This window comes from Protomyctophum bolini (assembly GCF_963924005.1).
Source record: "Protomyctophum bolini genome assembly, chromosome: 2".
Taxonomy (NCBI): domain Eukaryota; kingdom Metazoa; phylum Chordata; class Actinopteri; order Myctophiformes; family Myctophidae; genus Protomyctophum; species Protomyctophum bolini.
Window position 1 is genome coordinate 28,097,042 of NC_137863.1, and position 16,851 is coordinate 28,113,892.

General features: G+C 42.0%; 2 protein-coding genes across 6 annotated transcripts in view; both read right to left on the reverse strand.

Moving 5' to 3' along the window:
• Positions 1 to 11,171, reverse strand: part of crocc (ciliary rootlet coiled-coil, rootletin) — a 28,028-nt gene extending 16,857 nt beyond the window's left edge. For 2 of the 3 annotated variants that reach the window (XM_080793266.1, XM_080793268.1), the window contains exons 1-19: positions 11,036 to 11,171; positions 8,564 to 8,690; positions 8,193 to 8,335; positions 6,917 to 7,108; positions 6,749 to 6,832; positions 6,529 to 6,608; positions 6,088 to 6,253; positions 5,883 to 5,989; positions 5,138 to 5,365; positions 4,959 to 5,049; positions 4,778 to 4,864; positions 4,454 to 4,666; positions 3,130 to 3,329; positions 2,766 to 2,948; positions 2,264 to 2,408; positions 2,007 to 2,153; positions 1,681 to 1,911; positions 745 to 938; positions 483 to 610 (exon numbers count right to left, since the gene is read on the reverse strand). In XM_080793266.1, coding sequence (XP_080649392.1) covers positions 483 to 610; positions 745 to 938; positions 1,681 to 1,911; positions 2,007 to 2,153; positions 2,264 to 2,408; positions 2,766 to 2,948; positions 3,130 to 3,329; positions 4,454 to 4,666; positions 4,778 to 4,864; positions 4,959 to 5,049; positions 5,138 to 5,365; positions 5,883 to 5,989; positions 6,088 to 6,253; positions 6,529 to 6,608; positions 6,749 to 6,832; positions 6,917 to 7,108; positions 8,193 to 8,327 — 2,611 coding nt within the window. In that variant the 5' untranslated portion in view covers positions 8,328 to 8,335; positions 8,564 to 8,690; positions 11,036 to 11,171. Of the gene's footprint in view, positions 1 to 482; positions 611 to 744; positions 939 to 1,680; positions 1,912 to 2,006; positions 2,154 to 2,263; positions 2,409 to 2,765; positions 2,949 to 3,129; positions 3,330 to 4,453; positions 4,667 to 4,777; positions 4,865 to 4,958; positions 5,050 to 5,137; positions 5,366 to 5,882; positions 5,990 to 6,087; positions 6,254 to 6,528; positions 6,609 to 6,748; positions 6,833 to 6,916; positions 7,109 to 8,192; positions 8,339 to 8,563; positions 8,691 to 11,035 lie in introns of all 3 variants that reach the window. The other variant, XM_080793267.1, reaches the window with a different exon arrangement.
• A 620-nt stretch (positions 11,172 to 11,791) lies between these two features.
• Positions 11,792 to 15,884, reverse strand: necap2 (NECAP endocytosis associated 2). 3 transcript variants are annotated; one of them, XM_080793576.1, is made up of 8 exons: positions 15,711 to 15,884; positions 14,734 to 14,834; positions 14,404 to 14,508; positions 14,110 to 14,191; positions 13,786 to 13,900; positions 13,548 to 13,692; positions 13,329 to 13,419; positions 11,792 to 13,186 (listed from the first exon to the last, which is right to left on the reverse strand). In XM_080793576.1, the coding sequence occupies exons 1-8, from the start codon at positions 15,803 to 15,805 to the stop codon at positions 13,144 to 13,146; spliced, it is 777 nt and encodes a 258-aa protein (XP_080649702.1). In that variant the 5' UTR covers positions 15,806 to 15,884; the 3' UTR covers positions 11,792 to 13,143. The 3 variants fall into 3 exon arrangements, with proteins under 3 accessions (XP_080649702.1, XP_080649701.1, XP_080649700.1); XM_080793575.1 differs by having other exon boundaries at positions 13,329 to 13,416; positions 14,110 to 14,197; XM_080793574.1 differs by having other exon boundaries at positions 14,110 to 14,197.
• Positions 15,885 to 16,851: the final 967 nt, after the last annotated feature.

Here is a 16,851-nt window from a genome sequence, read left to right on the forward strand (position 1 = left end):
ACAGTACACCAAGTCTCTTCACCAAATATAGCAGATCTACAAGCTCAAACGCAACTATAAATGTATAACTCTCGTACCTTCCTACCTACATGACTGCCTGCCTAGATATACTGTATCCCAAACCGCCCTTCCTCCACTGCTGGCCGGCTCGATGTGCCTAAAGAAACACGCTTCTACGGGCCGACAGCATGGAACAAACTCCCACTATACCTTTGACAGGCAGCCTCTGTAGACATTTTTAAAGAACAGCTACTTCAACACTCTTGGTTTTAGTTGAGCTTTTAAAAGACTTGTTGTTATTAATGTCCTCACTGTATTGCATAATGCATTACTGCTATTATTTTAATGTTGTTTTGTCGTTGCTTTTCATTTTTCTCTATTCTCTGTAAAGCACTTGGAGCTGCATTTATGTCGTGAAAGGTGCTATACAAAACATAATAATAATAATATTATATATATATACATATATATATTCCGTTCACCTGTTGCATTCTCACTGCGTAAGCAAAGACTTTGGATCTCGGTTTCCAGCTGCTCTCTGCGAGACTCCACCTGAGCCAGCTGCTGCTGCACTTCGAACAGACTAGTCTCCAGGGACTCGCGCTCAGACCTGCACGGGTAGGGAGGCAAGCACTGGTAACACAGACAGACAGAGAGCCTTTCTCATGTGCACACACACACACACACACACACACTCACAAACACACAGAAGTGCGCACATGTGTACAGTACACAGTCACACACCTGAATGCGGTCAGTTCCTCCGTCAGCATGGCATTCTCCCTCTCAGATGCAGTCAACTGGACCACCAGTGCTGCCTTCTCTTTGGCTAGCTCTGACCGGCCGCGGCCAACCTCTTCTAAAGTGAGTTCTTGTCGCTGGCCCTCTCCCCTGACCATGCCCAGTTCTGATCCCAGAGAGCTCACCTCGCCACACAGCTGCCAAGAAAGGATAAGAGGTGAAACTAGAGGAAAATAACTGCAGTCCACACAGTAAAATCACCTGTAAGGGTAATTTCTTTAAGGTCCAAGGATGACCCTAGCGTCCCTATTCCGATAGGAATAGGAAGATTAGGCAATAGGCACACATAGCAAATCTATAAGCTAGGCTTTTGAGTGGTTAAATCCACAGGGGTTAATTCCATCCAGGCATCCAACAAGATAGACCGCTCTATATAGTTTATGCTTCTTTGTTGTTGTACTTTTTCAATGTCCTACTCTTTACCTGTACCTGTGTAACCTTAACTGCTGTGCCACCTGACTACTGAATTTCCCAGACGGGATAATAAATCTATCATCTATATATCTATCTACCCAATCTACTTAACAGGAACAAACTGATTGAGCAAAATTGGCACGTGTGTAAAGGTAAAGAGACATAGGGTTTGAATCCTCTGCGATCTATCTGGCTTGGCCAGGCATCCCAATGTGCATTATTGGCCGTGTTCGAGGGTAGTAAGACGGCAGGGGAGGACGATCTCTGATGCTCCACTGACAACTCTTACAAGTTGGTCAGCAGGGAGCAGAACTGAGAGGATAAGTGTGTACGTCCATACAAGTTACTTCCTCCTGGGGAAATTCCTCAATGTCAAGTGAAAGGAAGCGGACTGGCCAGCATTACGTGTATTGGAGGAGACACGTGCTTGCCGACAGAAGAAGTGTGCAGATGAATGTAGAATACCTGAGTGATTTTATCCTGCAGTTTAAGTTTCTCAGTCCTGAGATTGTAAAGCTCTGCCTCCAGCGTGACCCTGCTCTGCTCAGAGTCCTGCAGGGATTGATGGAGGGTGATACGGGTCGAGTCGAGCTCCAGCCTGTCTTGCTCTACTCGGACCAGCTCATCCCTGATGGTGAGCCTCTCTTGCTCCGCCTCACATTTCTGTATCTGCAGAAGAGCCTTCTCCTCCTCGAGCTTATAGAACGAGACACCAGGATCAGGTTGAGAGAGGGACTGGAGACATTCATATGGACGGGGCATATACTTATATACTCAAGAAATAGCCCTACCTGGATGATGACGGTGTTAAGGTCAGCTTTGTCCTGGGCTAGGCCTTCATTCATGCCGCCCATTTTGGCCAGAGAGTCACTGAGTGCCGCCTCCTCTGATTGGAACTTATTCATCATCAGAGTGAGTTCTGAATTATTGCTTTCAGCCTAGAAAGGAGGATGAATGTAAACTGGTCACAAAATGAGAAGAACGCAGAAAATGAGTGTTGCAACCCCTCCTGGCATCCTTCTTGATGCCAGTTTTGACATTTTCTCACCCGAGCAAGTGCTTCCAAGAGCTGTGCCTTCTCTCCCTCTAGCAGCTGCCTCTCAACCTCCAACTGTTGTTGAATCTCCCTCACTGCAGACAGATCCCCACGTTGGGCAGAGGATCGACTCTCACTCTGCTCCCACTGCTTCTGACTGGGAAGAAAATGTATTACATAGCATGAGTATTGAAACTTTAAAAATACTCAAAGACATTGCATAAAATTATGCAATACAAATAAGCTTACAAAACCGGATGCAATTACTTCTATGGCAGATCTGTGACACCAGTTGGAATTATGACAGAGCCACAGTGGCAAGAATCAAAGCAGTGAAGAGGATGTTGAGCTACATTCTTTATTTGACAGTTGTCTAGTATAACTTTTGGAGAACTGCAAGGTTGTGGTCTCCTGAACATCTACTGTAGATGTGAGAATGTGGATTGCACCATTTATATTTTTGTTTATACGTTTATGTAATTCACTGATTCATCTACAAATTATGTTTACTTACAGTTTCTCAGTCTCAGCCTTGGCCCATTCCCTCTCCTGAATAGCAGCCTCTTTATCCTCCCTCTCGTGATCGCGCTCCCTCTGTGCAGATGTCACCACCAGCTGCAGCTTCTCACAATCCATCTGGAGGATGTGGGTGTTGCTCTGTGCTGCCTGGGTTACCTTCTCTAGATTTGCCATCTCACTGGGAGATGCATAATGGAAGGAAATGAAACAAGATGAAAAGATGTGCAGTGCAAAATATGTGTCAACGATGGTACTGAGAATACACAATTTAATTTAAAAGAATACACTTGAGGATTGAGGAGAATTTGTAACAACAAATATAATTTGTAGTTACTACACTGATATAAGTATCCATTTACCTGGCCAGTGCATCTCTCTCCTGCCTGATACGTTCCCGTTCTCTCTGTGTGGACTCCTTCTCTCGTTGTGCAGTGTCTCTCTCTCCTTGCAACACTTGGTTGCGCTGTTCAATGTCTCTCTTGGCTGATTCGGCCTCTGCTAGCTGCCTGCGCAACTGTTGCACTGATGACTGAGCAGAGAATAAACGTCCTCGAACATCCTGAGAACAAAAACAGAAATCATTACAGTAAATAATTGGATAAGTACGTGATAAATAGACCCCAGATTAATCTACTGCATAATTTGCACGTTACAACAACAAAAGGGTTGAGTGTTTGGGTGGTTTCTCTCAGATTTGGCAAAGATCAGTGGTTGGAATCTGTGGTACAGGTGATATATGTTAAGCAATGGCATCAGGTAAATAAATCATTATAACTTTAGAACACTTAAGAGCACTACTCAAATTTCTTCCAGTAATTTCTTACTGGGTGCACGGTCTACAATATATTTGACAAGGTAATTGGAACAGGTAACAAACAAAGCAATACATGTTTCAACACAAAGCCTTCTTTGGTGTTATATAGTATGAAACTGAAACGGAAGTGCCTCTTCAATATGTAACTAGAAAAAGTGCCACTCGGCTCACAGGTCTCCACCAGGGCAGGTCAGGTTGTGGCCTCCTGGTGGCGCTATAATAGGCCAATGTGAAAAGAGTGCCATTTCTTCTTACCCTTGGGTGGCAATTGCATGATTTGAGGCATTTTGTTCCAAAAATGTGTTTTGCAAAAATCCACCTGTCGGTGGTGCTATAACAGGTCAATGTGAAAAGGGTAGGATATATTCCTCAGCCTAGTAGGAAAGTCTGTGAAAGATTTCATATAAATTGCACGCTTGCATGATTTGAGGCTTTTTGTTCAAAACGGGCCAATCCTGCAAACTTTGAAAGCCAATGTTAGCCAATTAGGATGGAATATAAAATATCGGACAGATCCGTCTTGAACACATGACTAGAGATGTGTAAGTGTGTAACGATTTGCGGGATTTTTTGGAAAGAATCTGGAGGAGTAATATAAAAAAAAATGTTTTTCAAAAGTCGGTCTCCTGGTGGCGCTATAACAGGCCGTTCTGGAAAATCTGGGGCAGAGGTTCATCATTGGCATCCAGGGAGTGTGTGTGCAAAATCTGGCATCGACCGGGTTAACAGGTGCCGGAGATTAACTGTACACAGACGGACGGACACACACACACACACACACACACACACACACACACACACACACACACACACACACACACACACACACACACACACACACACACACACACACAATCACAAGCATTAACCTGTAGCTGTAGCTGCCTGTTGGTGATGGCAGAGCGCAGAGCAGACAGGCTGGCCTCTGAGAGAGGAGGAACTGAGGAGAATCGAGTAGGAGAGGAGGATCGCCGTGGAGATGAGGAGAGGTGAGCTGAGGGGCTGTGGATCAAGGCCAACAATGGTGCACTAGAGTTGTCCTGGTCCGCCTCTGATGAAGAGTCTCCATCAGACAAGAGAGTCTAAGATGACATTACAAACAGTCAATCCATTCCTCATTGTGACATTTCCTGATATGAAAATGAGTTTTTGTGAGAGAAAGTGTGTGTGTGTGTGTGTGTGTGTGTGTTTACCTGAGCAATGTCACGCAGTGTGTCCAGCAATGTCTCACTGTGTGCTTTCATCACCTGCATGTCTGTCTCATCATTGCTATTCTGTTCCTGCAAAAATAAGTCAGAATCTTAGGGATGGAAGGACCTGACAAATAAGTATATGCAGTATATATCCAGGGGCCATAATGGCCCAGTCTCTCACCTCAAGTCTTCTGGTCAACATGGCGATATCTCTGTCTCTATCGTCAATTTGCCCCTTTAGCCTCTCCCCCTCTCGCACCGCATCTGACAACCTGATGATCCAACACATTGTTGTTATTAATCCCATAAACTCACATTTATCCAATGACAAACTGGTTATAGGCCTGAGTTCTCCATAACCTGGCATTGAGCTCAGTTCTCTCTGCGTCTGTCCGGGTCTGAAGACTCATCAGCTCTGACACTCGTTCTCTCAGCTGGTGCTCCAGCTGCGCACGCAAAGCGGTCTCCCGCTCCAGTGACAGGGCCATCCCTCCCTCCCGACTGTGGACTGCAGCGGACAGACCAGCACAGGACAACTGGGTAGAGTGGGACACCCGAGCCAGCTCATTACGCATGTCTGACAGATCCCTGAGGGAAGATGGGACAACAGTTGAGACACAGTGAGAGAGAAAACAGTGCCACAATGTAAGCATCGTATGAGTTACAGTAGAACCCCATTCTTCTGAACTCAAAGCAAATGCATGTGTGATATACTGTGGCAGTGGGGTGTGGTTTGTTCCTGAGCAACAGAATGGTGCTCCGGGACAGCAGTTAACAACTGTGTTAAATGGACTGACTGTCTAGTGTTCTTTATACAGTCAATCAGCCCTCTTTCCCTGTTCTGTATCTTGACTGGGGCTGTGTCAAAATAAAATGACTGTCTTTGTACAAACCGGACAATGTGAGATTCCAACAGTGTCACCCTGTGGCGCTCCACTTTCAGTAAAAAAATAAATCATACCCCACTGCCACAGAAACCAAACATGTGGACACAAATTATTTTTTATAAATTTTAAAATAAATAATATATATGCCCATCTCATTTAATGTATGAGCTCCAGCTACAATAATATGGATTTTATTCCCCCAAATTGTTAATATTAACCTTTCAGTGGCACTCTTCAGTTCACAGACATGCCTGCGGAATCCAACCACTTGTCGCCACAGTGTCAAAAGACGACTGTGTTCACTGCTGAAGTAACTATGAAAAGACTAAAGGGAGCAGAGAGACAGCATAGACAGAAGTAAATAACGTGAATTTAATGTATTCAATAAATGCCTTATGTTGTTTTAATGTATACATTCCCCACCTCTTCCTCTCTTCTCCAATCACACTCCCTTTGCTCCAGTTCCTCTCTGGCTTTTGTCCAATCAACTGTGAGCCTGCGTATGTCCTGGCTGAGAGCCTCGTTGGCCAGTCCAGCCTGCTCCAACTGCTCTCGCAACATGGCATTCACTGCAGACAAACTGCTGCTTCTGCAAGGACAACATAATGTACACAGTACCTGAGCATAAATAACATTTCTTCCTGCAGACGAGACAGACAGAAATATAGCAATAAGTGTGTCATGCTGCTTGCTGACTACCGGTATATGGTCAGATAACTGAGGACATGGTGTGAATTGGAGCAATGTTTACATTTTTACATCATGTTACATCAGATAATGTCATGCATTAAACACAATCACGTTAATATAAATCCCCCAGACTGCAATTTCAACTCTAAATGTGTTGACATAATGATCAGGTACCTTTGTTGTTCTTCCTCTAGTCGAATTAAAGCATCCTCTAAATTGCTGCTCTGTTCGTTGTTTGATGTTTCACTGTTACCCTAAATACGAAGACATTAATAACAAAACATGTTTATGAGAAATGCTGTACGTGCTTGTTAAATGTAGGTCAGACAATGTTGAGGTGAATAAAATATGCAAGCTTTGTCTAATGCTTGAATTAGCTCATAATGGCACTCACACTGAGTCTGTGTTGCTCCTGTTCTGAAGATCTCTCCTGCAGTGTCTTTTCTAGATCTCCACACCTCTTTTTGTATTGTAGTACCTGAAATGATAACGTTTCACTCTTCTATGACTTGAAGCTTACAGTAACGTCACAGGAAGAAAAGTCTAATTTTAGAAAGCATACCTTGGCCTGCAACTTCTGCACAAGCTGTGCCTGCCTCTGCTGTCCCTCCTGGTAGGCAGTGAGTTTACGCTTGTAGGCTGCTTGCTCTTCATCTAGTCTCCTGCGCAAATCCACATTCTGTTGCGCCAGGCTGCGTGACTCCGCTGAATCATGATCTCCCTCCCCTGTCTCAAAACGCAGCGTCTGCTCCAACTGTGTAAATGATGAATTGAACATAGTGGGCCCTATTGTAAACAAGTGTAATACTTTATGGTGTCGTCCACAGTTAACAGTTTTGTATTGAGTTGTGCTTGAAATGTACTGTAATTCTCCAATCTGTTAATAAATCTCCAGAAATTCTACAGGTGCTGGTCAAAAATACGTACAATGAAAAAGGAAGGGATGTCCGCACACTGAATTGTAGCTCCCAGGAAACTTCTTTATTTTGTTACAACGTTTCGACCACTGTGGGTCTACCTGACGAAGACTTTGTAACAAAATAAATAAGTTTCCTGGGAGCTACAATTCAGTGTGCGGACATCCCTTCCTTTTTCATTCTACTCTAGACAACCCTCTGAGAGGGTTGTAGGAAGTGACAAAAGAGATCTGCCATAAAGCCTTTTCACAAAACGTGTGAAGCAGCCATCAATTACTTTTATAGGGACCTGTGTTTTCACAAGCGAACTAGTTATTTTGTTAGTTAACAATTGTCAAAATTGCGCAAATCTGTCACTGATTTACAATTGTATCCCTAAATGTGATCAATGCCAGCCTATAAGTTCATTAGTTAAATGATGATTTTGGACCCGGTCTCGCAAAGGTGTCTTAGGTAATGTTCAATCCAAATCACATGTACTGTACTGCACACTCACTAGAGACTTCTTCTCACCACTAAATCTCCTGTTTACAATCACCAGGGGTGACAAATGCCATAGTAACCACTTCAGTTAATTCCAGTCCCTGTAACCAGGGAGACCACACAATCTCTCCAGAAGAGAGAGACAAAGAAAATCATGAAAGACAGAGAGGGAAGAGTAGCACAGTGTTTGTTCCAACCATACGCATCTCTACAATCTGGCCATTCTAGCATCTCTGGCTCACTCGTCACACATCTGCTATTTTCAAAAAGAAATGTGAAGTTTGGGCGCAATTTTTTTTGAAACACTTTAACAACACAAATCTTGTGTGGGATCCCTGGCACAAAACGTTTTCAGATGTGGGTCTGCGGCCAGCCGCCGGCCAAATACATTTGGGGGTCCTTGACATGAAAAGGTTTGAGAACTGGTGTATGTCTTACCCTTTCACTAATGGCACTGTACTTGATTGCAAGCTCATCTCGGTCTGCTCTACTGTGAGCCAGCAGGTCTTCCAGCTTCCCTAGCTCACCCTGCAGCACACGGTTCTCCTCCTGAAAGGACATGACCGAGGACATGGCTCCTGCTGCTGAGATATACACAGTGGGAGAGATAAGGGGAGCTCAGGTGAGGGAAAAAAAGATTCAGAGCACAATTCTTCATTGGCCTTAAACATTCTCTTACGCAGTGGTTCTCAAAATTTACTGTCAAGAGTTAGACTTGTACGGGTCAATTTAGGACCCCCTAAGCCAGAAACCCGGACACCAATTTGAGAACCACTGCTCTAAAAACACAGGGTATTTTAGTGACTCACAGCTATCGTTGAGGTTTTTGGTGACGATTTCTCTGACTCGTGCAGGTAGACATGTAGGAGTGGCATCAGGGGATGGGCCCCGGACTATCAGCCTCTTCTCCTCAGATAGAACACTTTCTTCCAGCTTCTGAAGAAAGGATATTATGGCGATTAACAATGTGAAAAAGAAAAGAGGGAGACAAAGGACTGGTGGACCTTTGTCCACCAGTCGACCTTGAGGCTTAATCAGGAGTTGTAGTAGCCACAGGATAATCTAAGCAGTGGATATTGCAATATGCTTATAACAGACATATTATCTGTCTACTGGGGTATTATAACCCAAGCATTTTGTGAAATACAATGATAGAAAAGCTTTAACATTGTAGACGTATATACTTTGTTGTATGACAAATAAGACAAAATAGCTATACAAGCTATACTATTTTCAATATTTTTTTGACTTTTTGAAAAATGATATTCCCAAAATATGCATGCCAGGTTGAAAGTGGTTAATCACAAGAGACCAGGTGGTGTCACAGCAGTCACACTAGATAAATACTGCTGTCTAATGAAAATAGAGCATGCATGCACACACGCACGCACGCACGCACGCACGCACGCACGCACGCACGCACGCACGCACGCACGCACGCACGCACGCACACACACACACACACACACACACACACACACACACACACACACACACACACACACACACACACACACACACACACACACACACACACACACACACACACACACACACACACACACACACACACACACACACACACACACACACACACAGTAGAATGCTTTTAGCACTGACTGTAGTCTATAGGTTAAACAACCCAAGAAAGGTCTACAACACAGAACACAGAATAAATCCTGAGGTACTTAGACTGTAAAATGGACCTGCAATTAAAGGGTCCATTTTTACATCCTCTGAGTAAAATGAACACTCGGGATTGTTGCTGTTGTGTAGTAGTGTACATCACCTGTATCACAGATTCCAGTTTGGAATCTGCAGATTCCAGTTTGGAATCTGCCTCTGAATGTTCCATGGTACTCATAGGAAGTTGCTGTTAGTAGATTATTAAATCCTTGCTCCTCCTGTGTCTGTTGGTTCCCACTCAATGTTGTTCAACAGGATTAACTGTTCGATTAATAAAGTAATTAACTCATTTCTAAAAAGTTGGAACGTCCTTTCTTTTGAACTGAAAAAAGAAATAGAAAATCTAAGAAGAAAAAAAAAAGCACTACAGCTTTGGTGTAACTGACTAAAAGTTGATCAATACGGTCTGCAAGTGAGCGTCCTGCTTGTGTCCCTCCTCTGCAAGACTGCCAGGAAGAGATTGAGGACAGTGGGATAAGCTGGGTTTAGACTACGCTCCCTCCCACTCCACTCACTCTCACATCCTGTGAAAGGTATAGCCTGCACATGAATTCACACCCACTCTTAATTTGAATACATGTTTTTTGTTTTAATTTTTTTGTTTTATTACATACCAAACAAAACCTTTAAAATATAGAATATAATAATATATAAATATAAAATCTCTAACAAAGATTGGGCCATTGCATTGCCTTGCCTTCCTACAGTACATTCTTACACTTGTTTTTGCACTTTAAAGGGTCAGGATTTCAGATTCTGGATTCAGAATTAGGCCAAGTGATGTCTCTTAAAATGTAAGTATTTGGCCTTTAAAATAATTAGCCCAATGCAGCCCATACATTTGCACAAACAAGAATAGGCCAAAGCATGCCACAGACCACTTGTTTGCGTTGTCATAGTTACAGACAAGAGGTTCAATATTCCCAACCCCCTCTCCAACCAACCTCATCCCCATAATAAAAAGCATGCTACCACCATCATGATAGGCTTCAAGCGAGTTAAATATTGGATGTTTCCAGGAATCAAAAGTTGTATTGTATGTTAAATAGTGTTTGAAACAATAAAATGTATTATGTTATCAGCAATCCATGTATTCTATTTAAAACATCCACCCCCAAAACTGTAGCCTACTGGTTGTGTGAATGTAAGTTAATTGTGATGTGATAATAAAATGTCTATAATTAAAACTATAGCCTACAGCAGATCATGGACCAATCAATGTATTGAACATAGCGCCCTCTATCGATCAACAGACGCGCTGTGCCTGTGATTTGAGTTGGGGTGTGTGCGTGAGAGAGAAATCTGACACTTCACAAGAGTCGAATGAATAACCTACTTTCACTTTCAGCACCATGGACATCTCACATCTGTGGATGTGATTGTAATAATCTGAGACACTATACAGTTCAGAATCAGATGGATAGATCTGTTGTAACAAACTAACAATACAGTTACAGTAGCTACTGATGCGTTATTAACAATGTTTCTCCTTCTCCAAATTCAAATTCACCGGAAGGGCGAATGTGTTAAGAACATTGTAGCATAGCAAACATAACAGACTGTAGACTGCAGACTGCATATATAGCCCTCCTCACCTTAAACGAGCGTCTGTCTGTTGCATATGACTTCGCTCCATTCTTCCCTTATTGCATGGGCCACACAGCTGTAACGAACTCCGTTGTGACCGTTAGCAGTTTGTTGGCAGAATGCTACATTGTTCCGAAATCTTCTCCATGCTTTTTCCGGGGAGGGACTTCCAGTTCAGTTAGCCGCCCGTGCAGGATCGGTGTTGGGTGAAATCAGCCCGGCCCCTCAGCTAAAATATCCGTGTGCAGGATGACAGTCATCGCATAGACGCATATTAGATTGTAAAAAAAAATGCTGTCAATCTAAGCAAAGCAAAGTTGTTTAGCCCATAGAGTATACTCTAAGGTTTACCCAGGGAAGTGGACTAAGCTCGAGATGCTTGTTTACAGCCACACACTAATACTAATGTCTTTGGAAGACTAAATTAATCAATTGTCCCTTTTAGCTGTACTATAAGCTACAAGTTTAGCAGTACAGCACTATAGCTGTAAAAGAATACCTTAGATAGGTCAACAATCAACATTTATCCCAGGATTGTTCCTAAAATACTTTCCTTAAATGAATAGCCTACTGCTACTCAGCTGAAAAACTTGATTCAAGTGTTAAGATAAATGGAGTTGAGCTTTCATTTATAGTGCATAGAGCTGAGCCACCATAGAGACCAGTGGCAATGCATTATGTAGGGCCCATGGTTTACTTCCAGGACAATGATCTCTCCAATCTGTGATCCACCAGGGATAGTGACGCACAAGAAAACACCCAAATAACAGCATATTGTTTATTTACAAGAGAGTGTAAAGTTATATTTTATACATTTTATGAATCTCCAGAAAAGGCACATGGGAAATATCCATTGCAAACTATAAACATAAGATTCAGAAAATTCCAATTTGGTAAAAGGCACATTGGTAAATGTGGGACAACAAAAAAGGTATGAATGGGGTATGTAAAAACAAATACAAATAAAAACATAACCTAACATTTTCAAACTTAATAAATCCTAAGATAACCATAGTTGGAAATCGTGTCTCTCCTCCTCCTCGTTGATGTACATGTCAGGTTCAGGTTCAGGTCGTTGATTCATAGTCCTAGTCTGGCATAGCCAAACAATCAGATCTGCACATACCGATATGTCTAGTCTAGTGAAATTCAATGTAGGGGGTAGAACGGCAGCAAAAACCTCCACAGACAAACCTAAGCCCACTGCTTTAAAAATAAATCATAATCACTGTGTCCCAATTTGACCCAATATAAAGGACTGCCCTAAAAGATTTATTTATTTATTTATTTTCTCAGAATTGTTTCCACCCAGTTTTAGCAGCTACATTGAATTTAGATGTTACCAGACGTATGAATAGGCAGAGATCTCAGATCGTCTGGCTACACTACACGTCTTGTTAATTTAACAAGCTTAATGGTCAAGAACTTAAATCATCTCAGCTTTGCAAGATTTCCTTCATCTTATAAAAGCAGGAGGAAACAGAGGAACATAAACACAAAAAAGAGCTATGCCTACACAAATAAACACAGTATAAACAATAACAGAATCACTAATCTTTCACCAAATGCCAAAAATAATGTTGAGATGAGTGGTGCTGCTGCTATGATAAGGAATATGGACATTTTGGAACGTAGTACAGTGGTGGCATTTAAGATATGATTAGGGGGACATGGTCATATCACGTTTGACATAGGTGGCAGGTATGGGCCAAATTAAAAGACTACATTGAGAGAGAACAGGCTGCTTTCCAATTTCAGGTGATTTATCAAAACAAAATGGACATTTTCACCTGGGTAGGGGGACACGACAAAAATTCCCTTCAAACTTCAATATACCCATCTGTCTCACAGAGAGCACACACTATTTGACGCAGCCCTGTCTGACAAGGGCAATTGATGACACAATAATGGCGTTCTGACTGATTACTGAAGTACAAGACAGCTCCAATTGCATAGTAGTGTAGGGATTCATCAGAACTAACTGAAAACACTTGCAGTGATGGAGCAAGTCAAGTTTGTTTACAGTTCACCACCTTTGCTTTCACTATGTCCATGGAATGTATGGATCCTGAGCGCGCGTGTGTGTGTGTGTCTGTGTGTGTGTGTTACATGACTACTAAAATTGCACCCATCCTGATTGGACAGTGTCTTTACTGGAGCTGTAGAGAAGATGGATAGAGGATGAAGACAGGGAGAAAGAAATGGTGACAACAATGAAGACAAACAAAGACTAATATAATAAATGATGAAGCAATCAAAACAAATGATGAGACAAATGATCTACTCTTCTCCAAAACATACCTGGCACCAGCAGATGTGAAATCTCCCCACATGTCAGGTGTGGGTTGGACTGCAGGGCCCGGGGAACCAAAATCTAAAATTGAGGCTGCTGCTGCATTATGGGAAAAACAAAACATATCCCTTACAGGTTTCAGATCTGTAGTCAATATACAAGGTTTATACTCTGTATCAAAGTTTAAAGAAGACTGAGATGAAGAGTTAGAAAAACACAAGACTCACCAGTGTTTATTTGTGTAGCTGGGGCTGTTTGCTGGCTTTCAGGAGGTGGTTGGAGGCCTCCAGCCTTTGGTCCCGGGGGAGGTGGGAGAAGACCGCCACCCATGGGCCGTGATTTTGCACCACCTGCGTCCTTCTTTTTTATGTTCTAAGAAATATACATTGGAGTTTTTAAATGCAGTTTTAAAATGTCTCTCATAAAGTGTATTTCTTTACCATTCTAAAACACTGTGAAGCTCACCCCAATGTTGATCTTAATAGTCTGTCCCTCTTTAAAACCAAGATCCAGCTTTGGTGCTGGGTTAGTAACCTCAGATGCTTCCTGTTTTGCCAACTCACCCTCTTGCTTTACCCACCTGTAGGGTCAAAAGTGACATTTCAGAGCGTGTTTTCTAATTATGAATTTATTGACACGACAGTAGGTTGACAGGAAATGGAGCGAGATGGGGAGTGACATGCAGCAAAGGCCGTCATGATCGGGACTCGAACCTGCGACGCGCTGGCAGGCTACTTTGAACTCAACTGTACCACACAGTATTGACAGTAAGTGATCTGAGCAACTCACTTAAAGTGATCTTGTAGGGCCACGTTGAAGTCAAAGGAGTCTCCACGATCAGCAAACCCCAAGCCAATAAATGCATGACGTCCTTGATCCAAACATCACAGAAAGATAGATAAAAAAATATTAGGGTCCTTGATGATAACTGCATCAAAGTACTTTAACGATGATTTAAAAACACCCATTTGCGCCTTTTGAACTAATACATATGCAATACAATATACAACAATACTATGCTGCACAATTTAATGGTCAAAATGTGATTAACTTATTCATGCAATTCTTATTACGGTGACTTACCATTGCCATCTTCTATTCGTATCACAAAATATCTACTGGAGTCTGTAACTGCTTCAACAATAACTCCAGGATAGTGGTCCACAGGAGCCTGGGCAAATAGCTCTCCTGAAAAACACGTTTATATTCATCATTGCCTCACACTTTGCAGTTTAGTCGTGAAATGAATGCAACCAAAATGTTTATTTTGCTGCATCTTGCAAAAACTTCACAATCATGACATTTTTGTCCAGAATTAGGTTTTTTGTACAATTTCAAATTATGTTTCTTTTCTTCATGAGTGTTAGTTTTTCTCAGATAGGCTATAGCCAACATATAACATTGAGTATTTACCATTGTTTTTGTCCTCTAGCTTGATGAAGGCTACCTTTCCTTTGGCAGTGATCTTCAGCCTACCACTCCATGAAGGTTCATCCAGCTTCCAGTCTGCTGCCCTGAACAAGACAAAAACAAAACTCCTTGATGTGCTGTCATAGCACAAGTTGACCATACTGTATAACTAAATTCAGCAAAGTATAATGCTTATTGCTTAATGTTTTGATGGCAGGAGGAAGTGAGTCAGGAGAGGAATAACCTTTCATGCTTTCTCTGACTAGCCCAGAATCACAAATAACCTTTGCACAGGAACGTAAAAGATGGTCTGGCACTTATCATGGTGCATGCATTTGACATACAGCAGACATATTTTTGACAGTAGGCCTATCATGTCATGACAGCATCTCTCTCTCTCTCTCTCTCTCTCTCGTCAGACCTGCTAAACAACTCAGTTTGCGGTTGATTACATGTTGTCTACGCCTGTCACGTGATCATTGCCAAATAAAATAATGAATGTACAATTGTACATGTTGTACTACTCTTCTTGCATCAGTATTTGTAGTACAAATGCGATGCTAGTCAAACTAATGATCACACGAGTGTGACCCTTTTGATTGATTGAAGTATGTAATAACAGTTTGCAGAATTGCAGTACATTTCAAGCATAACTCAATACAAAAACTGTTAACTGAGTGGACGAGACGACCCAATAAAGCATTACACTTGTTTACAAGGGGGTCCACCTTGTTCAATTCATCATAACATTTAGAGACGTACAAATATACAGCCAAAAACATGAAATCACCATAGAGGGGGTAATAAGGGTCTGTAAAACACTCCTACAAAAGACAGAGTTTGTAAATTAGCCATAGCAGGCTTCCTGGCTGGTAGATAGACAGCGTTAATGTTAGCAAAGTTAGCTTGCTGATTGACACTTTGCCTTTGCGGCCACTTAAATTTGTCAGCTAAGTTCTGACCAAACCACGTCAGCTTACCGATATCCACGATTGGATGCACGGGGTGGAATCCGGTACACGTGAACCTCCGGCTTTACGCAGATAATAGATTCATAACTGTTGTCTTCTGCCATTTTGCTAAGTTTTACTTTTACAAACAAAACTTCCCGAAATTCAATGGACGAGCTTGTCTTGATTAGAGAGGAGGGAAGATCGAGGAGCCACAGAGCTCACAGTGCCCCATCTGGTGAGGATGATTTATGTGTGTGTGTGTGTGTGTGTGTGTGTGTGTGTGTGTGTGTGTGTGTGTGTGTGTGTGTGTGTGTGCGTGCGTGTGTGTGCGACTGCGTGTGTGTGTGTGTGTGTGTGTGTGTGTGTGTGTGTGACTGTGTGTGTGAGTGTGTGTGTGTGTGTGTGTGTGTGTGTGTGTGTGTGTGTGTGCGTGCGTGTGTGTGTGTGTGTGTGTGTGTGTGTGCGTGCGTGCGTGCGTGTGTGGTGCGCGCGCGTGTGCATAGTACTGTGTAATTATGTATACTACACACATGTATTTGATTATTTTTGTCCATTTGTAAATTCATAATTTAATGCCATATATGCTATCTTTCTTTTGACCTGTTTCTTTCCTGTTTTCTCCTTGCTCAGTCTAAACTAATCTTTGTGCAGCTCAACTCACAAAAATATTAACATGACATCTGTCAATTCAACAGTTTCAAATATATTTCAGACAACTGACAAACTAATGAGCTCAACAGATTACAGTCCTGTACAATTAAGGCAATTAATACGTCACCATTCACTCATTTCATCCTGGAAGTCGAAGATATTTTGTTCACCAACGTGTTTGTAAAGGTGTCTTTACTAACATATCCCACATTGGTTTCTATTCAACCAACTTTTTTTTAATGATTTGTACTTTATTAATTTTCTTTTATATATATATATAAAACATTGACATGGACAAAACACAACCAAAGAAATACAAAACAAAACAAACACATAACAAAACAAAACAATATTACTCAACCAACATTTTTGACAGCTGCTGAAAGTATAAATACAAATTTTCATTATGCTTTATGTAGCATGTGACATTTTTCATGATTCAGAATCCATTCCAAGCATCAGTTTTGCAGGAAAAACACACCTTGGGCTAAAAACGGCCATAGCCGTCATTACAAAT